The sequence below is a fragment of the Podarcis liolepis genome, assembly GCF_965112155.1.
Source record: "Podarcis liolepis genome assembly, chromosome: 6".
NCBI classification, from domain to species: Eukaryota; Metazoa; Chordata; class Lepidosauria; order Squamata; family Lacertidae; genus Podarcis; species Podarcis liolepis.
In genome coordinates this window covers 88,153,605-88,168,328 of record NC_139559.1, presented here as the reverse complement: position 1 = coordinate 88,168,328, position 14,724 = coordinate 88,153,605, and the positions used below count along the sequence as shown (strand labels likewise).

Below are 14,724 nucleotides of genomic sequence, written 5' to 3'. Positions count from 1 at the left end.
TCGTGACCCCATGGACCAGAGCACTCCTATCTTCCACTGCCTCCCACAGTTTGGTCAAACTCATGCTGGTAGCTTCGAGAACACTGTCCAACCATCTCGTCCTCTGTCATCCCCTTCCCCTTGTGCCCTCAGTCTTTCCCAACATCAGGGTCTTTTCCAGGGAGTCTTCTTTTCTCATGAGGTGGCCAAAGTCTTGGAGCCTCAGCTTCAGGATCTGTCCTTCCAGTGAGCACTCAGGGCTGATTTCCTTCAGAATGGATCGGTTTGATCTTCTTGCAGTCCATGGGACTCTCAAGAGTCTCCTCCAGCACCACAATTCAAAAGTATTAATTCTTCGGCGATCAGACAAATTCCTACCTGGCCCCATAAAACGGCAACCGCTGTAGCCACAGCAAAGTCCTTGACTAACAGCTTAAACCGAGGGCGGGCGGGCAGGGGAACCCGACAAAGGAAAGTCGGCAGGGCCCTGGGTGAGGACTATTTAAATGGCCAGGGGGCAGACCCGAGAGAAGCCTTCCTGCTCCGCAGCTCTGCCCCCTGGCACAGCCCATGCCCGAGCCTGCATCCCCATTCGCCAAAGTGGGGTGCAGGCTAGGATCCGGCTCCTGATAGGTGGTGGAGTAAGGTTACCAGATTTTTTCCAATGAATCCAGGGACATTTTTCAACGTCAATGGATTTTGTATGGGGGCTGATTTGTAAATCAGGGGACTGTCCCCAGGAAACAGGGACGTCTGGTAACCTTACGGCCTTCCAGAAGGGGCACTGAGGCCATGCCTCTCTCGTTGGGGTCCCAGGTGAGCCTCTGCCGCCCTGCGACCAAAGTAGGTAAACAGACTTATTGCACCAGTAAATTGGAACTTCCTGGATGACAGTGGTGCCCCGCAAGACGAATGCCTCGCAAGACGGAAAACTCGCTAGACGAAAGAGTTTTCTGTTTTGGAGGTGCTTCGCAAAACGAATCTCCTATGGGCTTGCTTCGCAAGACGACAATGTCTTGCAAGTTCCTGCTGCCCCCCCCTTTTTCTAAGCCGCTAAGCCGCTTATCAGCTGATCCGATCAGCAGATAAGCCGCTAAAAGCAGCTAAAAGCCGCTAATAGCACTAATAGCGCTAAGCCGCTTATCAGCTGATCCGATCAGCAGTTTAAGCCTCTAAAAGCCGCTAATAGCGCTAAGCCGCTTATCAGCTGATCTGATCAGCAGATAAGCCGCTAAAAGCCTCTAAAAGCCGCTAATAGCGCATAGCGCTAATCCGCTAATCCTTCAATGGGCTTGCTTCACAAGACGGAAAAAACCGCTAGACGAAGAGAATCACAGAACGGATTCTTTTCGTCTTGCGAGGCACCACTGTATCTCAAAGATAGGAAGAGGGGTTGTGAGGAGAGCGGGTAGCCTGAGGCTTTCTGATCCCCTGCACTCCTACGGTATCTTTTATAGCAGGGAGAAGAAACTAGCTTTTCTGTACCAGCAAGGGCACTGCCTTTCCCTGCTGTGGCAGCTCTTCAGCCTCGACCTTGCCAGCAGCAGCAAAAAGTTCTCCCGCTTAGCAGCTCTCATGAATGTGAACTGTGCAGAAGAATCTCAAGACGAGTCCCAGGTACAGAAAGCTTTTGCTCCCGACTTTTTGCCGGCTGCTCCTTCATGGGAAAATTTGCCCGTGAGGTGTGCAGCAGCACTTGGCACCGACTGCATCTTCCAAATCATATTCGTTGGCAGCTCTCTTTAGATGGCATTGCAATGATCAAACCTGGTCGATATGGAAGTAAGGACCAGCATAGTAAAATCTAAGCTGTCTAAAAGAGGGGAAAGCCTCCTGGACAATTAGGTAAAGGTAAATGGACCCCTGACCATTAGGTCCAGTCGTGACCGACTCTGGGGTTTCGGCGCTCATCTCGCTTTATTGCCCGAGGGAGCCGGCGTTCAGCTTCCGGGTCATGTGGCCAGCATGACTAAGCCGCTTCTGGCGAACCAGAGCAGAGCACGGAAACGCCGTTTACCTTCCTGCTGGTGGTCGGTGTGACCTTTTGCTTTGCTTTTGGAGAAATATAGAGCTAGGTGTGTCCTTTTTTGGCGTCTCTAATTGTCACTGTGGGTTAAACCACAGAGCCTAGGGTTTGCCGATCAGAAGGTCGGCGGTTCGAATCCCCACAACGGGGTGAGCTCCCGTTGCTCGGTCCCAGCTCCTGCCCACCTAGCAGTTCGAAAGCACGCCAGTGCAAGTAGATAAATAGGTACCGCTGTGGTGGGAAGGTAGACGGCGTTTCTGTGCGCTCTGGTTTCCGTCACGGTCTCCTGTTGTGCCAGAAGGTTTAGTCCTCCTGCCACATGACCTGGAAAGGTGTGAACAAACGCCAGCTCCCTTGGCCTGAAAGCAAGATGAGCGCCGCAACCCCATAGTTGCCTTTGACTGGACTTAACCGTCCAGGGGTCCTTTACCTTACCAACAGTCAAGCTCAGAAAACAAGTCCAGGAAGGCATACCAGCTGCCCAGCCACCAGAAGCGTGTGTGCATGTGTTTGCATTAGTGCACCTTAGGAGCTCCCTGAGGTTCATGTTTGTCACTGGCCCTATGTCCTTCCTGGGCTGAGTGTGCACAGGACCCTAAACTTGGGTCATCTCCAGAGAAATGTTACCTACCCACCAGAGTCACTGACTCCCCCCTTGGCCCTCTCACTGGGGTGGAAGTCAGAATGAAAAGGGTCCTATTCCCCTAGTACCAGGAAGTCTAAAGGAAGAAGACAAGACATTATATTTATACGCAACAGTAGCCGCAAGGCTATTGATTGCGAAAAATTGGAAAAGTGGTATTATACCGACAAAAACAGAGTGGCTTGCCAAATTATTGGAGTATTGCAATATAACCAAAACAATGGGAGAAACTGGAAGGATCTCAAAAGAGAAGATAGACAGGGACTGGAAGGTGTTTAAAAGATACTTGCAAAACCATATCGAAAAATCAGAACTCCTATTAGAATAAACAAGTTCCGTTTCAAATACTGAAATACTACATAAGATGGATAACAATGTGTAATAGAAAAAGAAGTATGAAATTAGGTTAAAGGTGAGTGAAAGAAAGTAATAGAAGTGGGAAGAAATTGCAATTGAGTAGATTGGAAGTTTATCACAAGGGTGGGGTGAGGGGTGAGGGATGGTGGTGGGAAAAGGAAGTATTTGTGGGATTGAGTGTAGGTATGTATGAATGTTCTTAAGGATTGTACGAAATGTATGTTTGTATGTTTGTATATTTGTAACATGTATGTATTAATGTTGAATTTTTTTAATAATAAAAATTTTAAAAAATGAAAAGGGTCAAAGGAAGAATAGCATCTTCCCAAAATTTTTATTAGTTTTCACAATATTATAAACAAACGAACGCACAAAACAGACAAACATAAATCATAGCCTTATTGAAAATTACAGTTATAGTTATTGTTATCAAGGGAAGAACAGCATCAATTCAGAGGGCTTCTGATCTCTCAAGATGCTTCCTTAAATCCATTTTGAGTGCTCTGTGATCGAGAGCTCTCAATAGGCGACAAAGTTCACTTGTCTTATTGTTTGCATCGCCATAGATAATCTCCTCCTACATGGAATTCTCACTCTGCTGTCAGCTGATGGGCTACCAGCATGAATGGATGAAATATGAGTTAATGGCTATCCAACGTAGCGCACACCTTCGAGTTGTTGGAGAAGAGCTCTTAATCATAGCTAAGCTGGCAACGTCACTAGCCTACATGAAGCTCTGCTTGGGGAACTTGCCTTTAGCTGTCCAGCTTGGTAAGTCAGCTGGCCGGCTCCCAAATATGACTTTTGGGATTGAAAGAGAGGCAATTTTATGCATTGCTTTCTTTTCAGGTTACCGGGCGCACGAGCTGTGTGTGCAACTGAAGAAGCCCAAACTCGACTGCATTGTTCTCAATGACCTTTTCAACGCTCTTTTTCTCAGGACAAGGTACTTTGCCTCATGCATCTCCCATTGTTGACTAAATGTCTTGCCAAATGAAGGTGGTTCTTTTAAAATGAGACTCAGAAGTAATGTAAAACACAAGTGAGTGAGAAGATTAAAGATTTTATTCTAAACAGCAAGCAATATACAGTCGTACCTTGGAAGTCGAACGGAATCCGTTCCGGAAGTCCGTTCGACTTCCAAAACGTTCGAAAACCAAAGCGTGGCATCTGAAGCTCCTGCAGCCAATCAGAAGCCCCGTTGGATGTTCAGCTTCTAAAAATGGTTTGCAAACTGGAGCACTCACTTCCAGATTTGTGGCGTTCGGGAGCCAAAACGTTCGAAAACTAAGCTGTTCGAAAACCAAGCAAGCACTTCAATCTGCCACTTGGAAGCTCTCAAGAAGCGGGGAAGTGACTCCCCCAGGTAGCCTCAGTTTACACGGCCACCATTCATGAGCTTCTCTCTAAAGACTGCCCAAAATCATCTGATTTATAGCTAGCTAGCTTGTGTGGCTTGCCCGACTGGCTATGCGCAGATCATTCATTACTGGTTACATGCAGATTATTCGTTAGCTACCCTCTCCCAATGCCCCACTTTCTCAAAACAATGCCCAACATCAAAGAAGGTACCTGTTATGTACTGAAGTTCTCACCCTGGGCCAGCATGGGAATACTGTAGATAGTTTTCACTCAGGTCCAAATATGCAAATAAGGGATTGAAAGTGACGTTCAGTGTTTGGATAGTTACAGAAAATGGTTACTGTTGCGTTCTAGTGGAGCTCTATATAAGCAGACTGGCTAAACCCTTCAGTTCAGTTCTGTTCTGGCCTGTGAATAAACAAGAGCTGTTTGAAGAATCGCTGTGCCGTTTGATATGTTCACCCACAACTTAACAGTACCCAGCACTATTACTTCCTTCCAACTGATTAGGACATTAAATGCTGTTCTTCATGCCATCAAAGAACTGAAGGAACAGAGGCAGGAAGATCACGAACTCCTCAAAGTACAATTTATCTTCCAGATAGATTGCCCATACACTAAAACGGCAGTTTTAAAGTTTCTGTCGCAGAGAATGACCCTCCTCCCTTAAGATGAGAAGGAATCAAGCCCAATCGCAATGCCCAGTAGGCTGCCTGACTTTCTCAACCACAAAAAGTAGCTCTACACTTTATGCAGAAATGTGAATTACAGTGGGATACACTGACATTATCTGGTGAGGGATACCTGTTTCCTGTAGCAACAATACTACAGTTGGATGTTATGCACAGATCTTTCAAGCCCCATGTTGACACCAGTTTGTAGTGTAGATACAACTCAGTGTGCTTTCATCCTTGAGTCTCTATCAGGGCCGGATTTAGGTTTGATGAGGCCCTAAGCTACTGAAGGTAATGGGGCCCTTTATATGTCCAGCTGTCCTTTGTCGACAACAAATTGTCACTGTTTTTTGTGTTGAATATATGCTATATGGTACAGTCATACCTCGCTTCCGCTTCATGTTGCGTCTTTTCGCGTTACGTCCCACAGCAACCCGAAAGTAGCGGAACAGTTTACTTCTGGGTTTCGCCGATCGCACATGCGCAGAAGCACTAAATCATGCTCTGCGCATGTGCAGAAGCGCCAAATCACACTGTGTGCCTGCGCAGACGCAGCACTTTGAGTTGTGGGCATTTCACATTATGGATGGGCCTCCGGAACGGATCCTGTCTGTAACACGAGGTACCACTGTAATTTATGGACCTAATAGGTATCTAAAGCCATTTGCACATAACAAATAGGATTAAGTTTGAGAACCAAGGTACCACTGTATATAGAAATGAGCAAACCAGTGATATTTTAGGGAGCAGGCAAGCAGGGGGCCCCCATTACTTACATCATAGGAGCCTACACAACGCAAAACACTGTTGCTGTATGTAGGTTTTATTTTGTTTGTTTTTTATCTTATATTTTGGAAATGTACATATAGTGGGGTTTTTTTCCCTTTAATTTTTTGGGGGGCCCCCAAGAGAATGGGGCCCTAAGCTATAGCTTGTTTAGCTTATACATAAAGCCGGCACTGGGTTCAAGTCACCTTTAAGCCCCTCACATGCTACAGTGGTGCCTCGCAAGACGAAATTAATCCGTTCCGCAAGTTTTGCCGTCTAGCGAATTTTTCGTCTTGCGAAGCACGGTTTTAACGGTTTAACAAAGTCGCAAGACGTTTTCGTCTTGCGAAGCAAGCCCATAGGGAAATTCGTCTTGCGAGGCAAATCGCGAACGGAAAAACCTTTCGTCTAGCGAGTTTTTTGTCTTGCGAGGCATTCGTCTTGCGAGGTACCACTGTATTTCTTGTGAATGGCATTGCAAGGAGGACAACACAGCTTTTGCATTCTCACAAACAAAACGCTTTGGGCAACAAACGGTTTGGAAAACCTACATGAAGTGCATAGCTATGATAAGTTAGCGGCTGCCTAGTATGGTCAGAAAAATGCACATCCACCATGTTGCTGTCAGGAGGTCAGCCTACACTTGAGTAGCACCCTGGCAGAGACACATGTCCGACTGGCATGTTCCCTCCCTCCTGGTCGATCGTTCGGGAACTTCAAAAGTTTTCTTCAGCCCGAATATCACAGCGACCGATGCCAACCGACACCGGTACACTTAGGGATCCACAGAGTTTGTGCAGTTGCGTAACAGACCTCAGCCTCTCAGCATTTTGGCTAATCTACTTTATTTAAATATAAATACACACAAAGCACTGCAACATGGCTCCCTCTCTCTCTAGCATCAGACAGCAAAGAGAAAAAGAACAAAGGACAATAGTCCCACTTCACGGAACACAGTAACACAAACATCCTGTCTTTGTCACTTCCCACTCTGTGGAGTCAAAACATATACAGTGGTACCTCGGGTTAAGTACTTAATTTGTTCCGGAGGTCCGTTCTTAACCTGAAACTGTTCTGAACCTGAAGCACCACTTTAGCTAATGGGGCCTCCTGCTGCCGCTGCACCGCAGGAACACGATTTCTGTTCTCATCCTGAAGCAACGTTCTTAACCTGAGGTACTATTTCTGGGTTAGTGGAGTCTGTAACCTGAAGCGTATGTAACCTGAAGCGTATGTAACCCGAGGTACCACTGTACCGTCATGTGATATACAAAAATCCCACGACTGCAACCAGGGAGCAGGAATTCTAACAGTTGTGGCAACAAACCAAGCCAGCCTTGGGAAGAACTGCAGTACCTTACCAGAATTACCTGGAGAGACTTTCCCCCCAACCCTTGTGCTTCTCTCTAGATACCAGGACTCTGTGCATGTGCTGAGCTGGCTGGAGGACTTATCCATGCGAGATGATAATGTCATTGGGCAGGCCTGCTTTGTGACCGGCTGTCTCGATCTCATGCTTTATGCTGGTAAGAACTGTGCACTTATCACTATGTGGCTGGCTTTTTTTCAGCTGGAACTCGCTGGAACTTATTTCCGACACCTCTCAGGTGGGCGCACAGGGTCCCTGGACGTTTGACGATCTATTGACGCTGTGCCACCACTGTGATTGCCTCCTCATTGCCACCAAACCGTTTCTCTTGGGTACACACGAGTCCAGACAGTTGTTAACATGAACAAATCATCAATTTATTTTATAAGCATGAACAAGTTTATGGTTTCAGTTCATTTTTCTTGGCAGTTTCTTAATCTTAGTTTCTTTACTGACCTATACGTTCCTAACAACTTCAAACTGATTATCCCAACTATCTATCTGACTCCACCTAACAGGTCCTCTCACTCTCTCACATTAAAACTAGACCAACCCACAGACTTATCCTCCCTCTTCCTTCTCCAACTCCCAGCTGACTTCCACACAACTCCAACTCTAACTCCTCCCCTTGGGTTCCCACCGGCCAATCACTTCACACTCGTTTAACCCTTTCCTTATGACCCACCTAGGAGGCAAATGCCACAGCGCCATTGCCATTCCAAGAAAACAAGGGAGGTGTTCGTGGTGAGTTCCGGCACCTCTTTTTCTAGAAAAATAGCACTGCGTGTGACTTCCGAGAAACAAGTCGCTATCTGAAACATCGATAGCCCACCTTGTAGCAAAATATTCTCAAGGCATCTTGAGAAGAAGAAAACAGAGGAATGCCAAAGAAAAGAAGCAAGTACAGTGGTACCTCGGGTTAAAGAACTTAATTCGTTCCAGAGATCCGTTCTTAACCTGAAACTGTTCTTAACCTGAGGTACCACTTTAGCTAGTGGGGCCTCCCACACCGCCACTGCACAATTTCTGCTCTCACCCTGAAGCAAAGTTCTTAACCCAAGGTACTATTTCTGGGTTAGCGGAGTCTGTAAGCTGAAGCGTCTGTAACCTGAAGCGTCTGTAACCCGAGGTACCACTGTAACTGGAAAGCATGGGTCTCAAAATGTACAGCTGTTAAGGCTGGTAAGGAGTTGGTTGGAGGAAAAGAAGGATGAGGTTTGTACCAAAGGGCATGTTTTCAAGTTGGAAAAGCGTTTTCTGTAGGCAACACCTCCCTCGAGACTACGAAAGCGGTGCGGCAGACAGAGTGCCGCCTCTTGGACTTCCGCTGCCTGAGGCAGGCTCTCTGCATTGGGGAATATTTGGAATGTCCCAACTGAATTTCACGATGAAATTTCATAAATGCAGAGGATGTCATTTCAGAATTGAAATCCATACGTTCAATGCTTTTTTTCTATATGAAAAAAATCGTTAGGGGGTACTCTCATTTTCCTACTCATATTGAAATACTGCCCCTCAATGAGGCCAAACTTAAATTCACAGAATGTTTAGGGATATGCGTACCCCTGCGTACCCCCAGAAAAAGCACTGCATACGTTTATTTCATTCCCGGTGAGATCAGAGGCAGGCTGCCTGTTTACAGGTGTCTTTCCTTTTGCAGGTTTTTCATTTAGGTCCTTTGACTACTGCCTGGACTTTGTTTTGAACCAGCAAATGAACTGCATCCTTATGTCTCAAAACAGCATCATGCTTGGCCTGTATTCTTCTCTGGCGATTTGGTAAAGTTTAGCACTCGGTGTTATTCATCTCAATCTTAAGACTGCATGTGGTGGACTTGTAAAAGGGTAAAAGAGTATTGGGAGATAATCCACTATGAATTGAAAAAAAATGTTTAAAAGTACTTTTCAACGCCCCCCCCCCCTTCAAAAAAACCCTAGAGTCCTTCTTGTTGGGGATAATTCAGACTGAAATTCCCAGGTGTCAGAAAAGCTTATTTATGTATGCTACTACTGTGGCCCATGTTTTGTTAGCCCCCAAATGGAAAATGAGCAAAGAAGAATGGCAACTTAAACTGATGGAATATGTGCAGCTTGCAGACTTAACATATAGAATAAGAGAACAAGAAGAACATACGTTTAGAGAAGATTGGAAAAGGTTTATTGACTATATGGGAGGAAACTGTGTACACTTGAAAACGTTGGCAGCATTAAGATAAAATTCAACAGTGTAAATAAGTTTTGATGGACGCAATAACAAAATACTGAATGGTATAGTTTATGTATAATATGCAGGGATTTATGATATGCAAAATACCATGGAAAGAGAAGAAGGGAAGTCATTGATATTTTAAGGATGTAAAACGAGTTTTTTATATTGCATAACAGAAAATCTAATAAAAATTAGAGAGAGAGAAAGAATTGCCGGGGGGGGGGGCTGCCCCATAGATGGCGTCCCTGCAATACTTGCCTTGTTTCTTAGAAAGAAAGAAAATGTCGTGGGCGATAAAGGCCGAAAAATATTTAAGCAACACACTAATTTCCATGTTTTAGCCATTTATTCTAGGGGCAATACAGTACTATGTTTATTTGCCACTCTGTTTGGAGGGGGCAGTGTTTGAGGTAGCGCTTTTCGGTTGCACAGCTCTACATCTCTTTCAAATCGGAACCAGTAAAGGTGGTGAAGGTGTGAGTGTCTGGAGGTGGTTGGAGGATGGATGGCGGCTAACAGATTGAGGTCGAATCTTGACAAGACAGAAGTACTGTTTTGGGGGGGACAGGAGATGGGCGGATGTAGAGGACTCCCTGGTCCTGAATGGGGTAACTGTGCCCCTGAAGGACCAGGTGCGCAGCCTGGGAGTCATTCGAGACTCACAGCTGTCCATGGAGGCACAGGTCAATTCTGTGTCCAGGGCAGCTGTTTATCAGCTCCATCTGGTATGCAGGCTGAGACCCTACCTGCCCACAGACTGTCTGGCAAGAGTGGTGCATGCTCTAGTTATCTCTCACTTGAACTACTGCAATGCGCTCTATGTGGGGCTACCTTTGAAGGTGACCCGGAAACTACAACTAATCCAGAATGCGGCAACTAGACTGGTGACTGGGAGCGGCCGTCGAGATCATATAACACCGGTCTTGAAAGACCTACACTGGCTCCCAGTATGTTTCCGAGCACGATTCAAAGTGTTGGTGCTGACCCTAAATGGCCTTGGTCCAGTATACCTGAAGGAGCGTCTCCACCTCCATCATTCTGCCCGGACACTGAGGTCCAGCGCCGAGGGCCTTCTGGCGGTTCCCTCGCTTTGAGAGCCAAGTTACAGGGAACCAGGCAGAGGGCCTTCTTGGTAGTGGCGCCCGCCCTGTGGAACGCCCTCCCATCAGATGTCAAAGAGAAAAATAACTACCAAACTTTTAGAAGACATCTGAAGGCAGCCCTGTTTAGGGAAGCTTTTAATGTTTAATAGGTTATTGTATTTTAGGGTTTTATTGGAAGCCGTCCAGAATGGCTGGGGAAACCCAGCCAGATGGGCGGGGTATATATAATAAATTGTTGTTGCTGCTGCTGCTGCTGCTGCTGCTGTTGTTGTTGTTGTTGTTGTTAGATAATGCAAGGCGCTTGCAACCTTAGAAATATCACAGCATCAAGCATCACAGCATAAAGGCCAAAATCTGACGTGCCCCTTATCCACTGCCTCCCCAAAGCACAGTAAGCAGGGCGCTGGGCTTTGGGTAGGAGGAGCAGCAGCTCTAGGAGGGTCTTAGAACCCTCCCAGCTCATTCCCTAAGCTGGGCAGGCACATGCAGGACATTAGGAAGAAGAAGGGAGGATTCTAGGACATGTCAGCACCCTCGCGCTGTAGCCCCCTTCCCAAAGCAAGTGCTTACTGGCCTTTGGGAATATGGCGGACAGGCGTCCACTTGGCCTCTGAACCCTTTGTGGGGAATCTGGTTGCGTTGCCCTAAATCCGCCTCTGACAGTATTTTTGATCTACAGTGGTACCTTGCAAGACGAATGCCTCGCAAGACGAAAGAGTTTTTCGTTCTTTGAGTTGCTTCGCAAGACGAATTTCCCTATGGGCTTGCTTCGCAAGACGAAAACGTCTTGCAAGTTTGTTTCCTTTTTCCTATGGGAAACCGTTTCAATGCATTCCTATGGGAAACCGTGCTTCGCAAGACGAAAAATTCGCAAGACGAAAAAACTCACAGAATGAATTAATTTCGTCTTGCGAGGCACCACTGTATTGTCCTTTTGTGCTGGAAATTGGAGCTTAGAGTCTACAGCTTTAGAAAGAGGACTCTCCTCTTGACCTGTAACCGACATCGCTCCGTCTTACAGGTGTGGCAGACTTCAAGAGTGGGATGACTTTATGGAGCTGTTTGAACAGGCGAGAAGGTTGGTGAGGAGAACGAGCGCGTCGCTTTATGCTAACCATGGATTCTGCAAGTTTGTGGAGTGTGAGGCTCTGCTGCTGAGGAAATATATCGAGGAAAGGCCCGGGAAGGCTCGTGAGATGCGCAACAAGATCACAAAGGTAAGGGCTTGGAGGTGGGCTCTGGAAATTTCCTCTGTCTTAAGTACTGAAATTAAGAGTCCCCTACAGTACGCCAAGGGACACGGGTGACGCTGTGGGTTAAACCACAGAGCCTAGGACTTGCCGATCAGAAGGTCGGCGGTTTGAATCCCCGCGACGGGGTGAGCTCCCATTGTTCGGTCCCAGCTCCTGCCAACCTAGCAGTCTGAAAGCACAAAGTGTAAGTAGATAAATAGGTACCGCTCCAGCAGGAAGGTAAACAGCGTTTCTGTGTGCTGCTCTGGTTCGCAAGAAGTGGCTCAGTCATGCTGGACACATGACCCGGAAGCTGTCTGCGGACAAACGCTGGCTCCCTCGGCCAATAAAGCGAGATGAGCGGCGCAACCCCAGAGCCGGTCACGACTGGACCTAATGGTCAGGGGTCCCTTTACCTTTACAGTATAGGAGTCACAGCATGTATTGTCTCCCTTAGCCTCTTGAGACTACACTTTTGCAAGGCATTAAATACAAGATAATGGCCACCAAACAGCTGATTCTGAGATGGGCTATGTTGCTTCTCCTTGGCTCTTTTCGCTCCTCACCATACTGAGCAAAGCTGAGGTTTATTGCCTGAGCTGTGACCTGCGGTTACACTATCTCCTCGCTAACCCTGAGCTGCACCCAAGAACAAACCTTGGCTATAGTTTGTCTTTAGTGAGCTGAGGGCTTCATCGCAAGCCATGGTTTGGACAGCAGTTTGGCTCCCTGTCTTGTGCGAACTAAAAAGGGAGAAGTCGTGTTTTGTCTTTGCTTCCCAACTTTCTTCTCCTATTCAACCTCGCCGTCCTTCTGACTCTGCCTGGCGTGATTCTCCTATTGCTCCCATTAGAATTTGGAACAAGCAATTACGCAGTGCTCCACAAGCCCCGTCTACTATTCCAGGGTTTACCATATGAAGGCCTACGTCCAACTCATGCTTGGGCAGGACGAAAACAGCCAAAGCTTCCTTGAGAAGGCATTCGAGGACAGCGAGATGTATGGAAACCATTTGGAGCAATCCTGGCTGGAAATTACCAAGGTAAAGTCTTGAGATCGCCAGTCAGTAAAAAATATTTCTCCAGGGACAATGGACGATGGAACCAGGCAGAGGGCCTTCTCGGTAGTGGCGCCCGCCCTGTGGAATGCCCTCCCTTCAGATGTCAAGGAAATAAACAACTATCTGACTTTTAGAAGACATCTGAAGGCAGGCCTGTTTAGAGACGTTTTTAAGAATGTTTTCATTATGTTTTTAGACATGTTGTAAGCCGCCCAAAGTGGCCGGGAAAGTCAGCCAGATGGGCGAGATATAAATAATAAATTTATTATTATTGTTGTTGTTGTTGTTGTTGTTGTTGTTATTTGTGATGCCCAATAACATGGTGGTATGTAACAGATTGGGAGTAAATGAAATAGGGAATATAGATATAGATGATATAGATATAAATGGGACAATCCTGAGATTGAACCAATATTCCTGGGAAATGACTAGATACAGAATGGCATGGCTGGCGCGGAATTTTGACTGATCTGTATTTCTTAATAAAAAGGCAACAACTTTGAAAAACCTCAATTGCACACGATTAAACATCAGAGTGGCTTCATATCTCGCGCAGCCTGCTCTTTTCCATGTGGTATGCTAGGAACCTTTTTTTTCTGCCAGAACTCAGTCCCAGCAAGGAAGGAGTTCATGGTGAGTTCTGACACCTCTTTCCCTATAAAAATAGCACCGGCTATGTTCCTTGTCAATTCCCACCAAGCAGAGTGGTGTGCTGGCTAGAAAGTGGCTCTTTCACAACTGTGTCACAATTCTAGGGTGCAGAGATAGTACCAGGCAAAAGATGAATGGATTCCTCTCCACTCCTCTCTCTCTATCCCAAACGGACTCTCTCAAGTAACATTCTGAGCAGTTCCTGTTTCCTTATTTCTCCTAGGAGTGGTGGTTCACTGGAAAAAGTCCCATGGAAGACTACTGGTTAAAGACGGCTCCTGATTTTCCCATATGGGAAGTAGGAATGGCAGAGAAAGACGTGGGAGCCTTCCATAAAAACAAGTATCTGCTGAATGTGCCAGAGCTGGACATAGACAATCCATTCCCAGACTCAGTGAGTGAGGATGAGATAAGCTGAGATAATTCTCAAGTGCACCAACTCTCTTCAGCAAATCCTTTCTTCCTTTGCTAAACTCTAATATTTAGCCTGTCCGTCCCATTTCCTCGTCACTTTATCTTTTCAAATAGATAGCATCCCATAAAACCTTGCAACAGAACACTGAAATTCAGCTTCTTCAATGTGGATTTCAGTAAAACTTTGAAATGAGACGATATCTATTTAAGCATATTTTCATGCTTTCATTCCACAAAACCCAAAACCTACATGTACTGCTTGCCTTTGGCTGAGGGTGCTTCTGAACAAACTGATTGTTCAGATTCCTTTTTTTCAGTCCTGCAGATTTTTTCAGGTATACAGGGCCGAGGCCCATTTAAGGCTTTAAAGGTCAGCACCAACACTTTGAATTGTGCTTGGGATCGTACTAGAAGCCAATGAAGATCTTTCAGGACCGGTGTTATATGGTCCCGGTGGCCAGTCCTAGTCACCAGTCTAGCTGCCGCATTTTGGATTAGTTGCAGTTTCCAAGTGACCTTCAAAGGTAGCCCCACGTAGAGCTCATTGCAGTAGTCCAAGCAGAAGATAACCAAAGCATGTACCACTCTTGCGAGACAGTCTGCAGGCAGGCAGGGTCTCAGCCTGCGTACCAGATGGAGCTGGTAGACAGCTACCCTGGACACAGAATTGACCTGCACCTCCATGGACAACTGTGAGTCCAAAATGACTCCCAGGCTGCACACCTGGTCTTTCAGGGACACAGTTACCCCATTCAGGATCACGGAGTTCCCCACACCCACCCACACCCTGTCCCCCAAGAAATGTACTTCTGTCTTGTCAGGATTCAACCTTAATTTGTTCGCCGCCATCCATCCTCCAACTGCCTCCTGACAAGACA

The 14,724-nt window shown here is 46.4% G+C and overlaps 1 protein-coding gene across 4 annotated transcripts in view; it reads left to right on the top strand.

Annotated features, from left to right (window-relative positions):
- The window catches only part of ADCY10 (adenylate cyclase 10), a 78,268-nt gene extending 64,227 nt beyond the window's left edge, over window positions 1-14,041 (top strand). For 3 of the 4 annotated variants that reach the window (XM_083506706.1, XM_083506707.1, XM_083506705.1), the window contains 8 exons: window positions 1,437-1,596; window positions 3,572-3,776; window positions 3,855-3,951; window positions 7,220-7,335; window positions 8,839-8,956; window positions 11,511-11,706; window positions 12,575-12,763; window positions 13,656-14,041. In XM_083506706.1, coding sequence (XP_083362832.1) covers window positions 1,437-1,596; window positions 3,572-3,776; window positions 3,855-3,951; window positions 7,220-7,335; window positions 8,839-8,956; window positions 11,511-11,706; window positions 12,575-12,763; window positions 13,656-13,850 — 1,276 coding nt within the window. In that variant the 3' untranslated portion in view covers window positions 13,851-14,041. Of the gene's footprint in view, window positions 1-1,436; window positions 1,597-3,571; window positions 3,777-3,854; window positions 3,952-7,219; window positions 7,336-8,838; window positions 8,957-11,510; window positions 11,707-12,574; window positions 12,764-13,655 lie in introns of those variants that run through there. The other variant, XM_083506708.1, reaches the window with a different exon arrangement.
- Window positions 14,042-14,724: the final 683 nt, after the last annotated feature.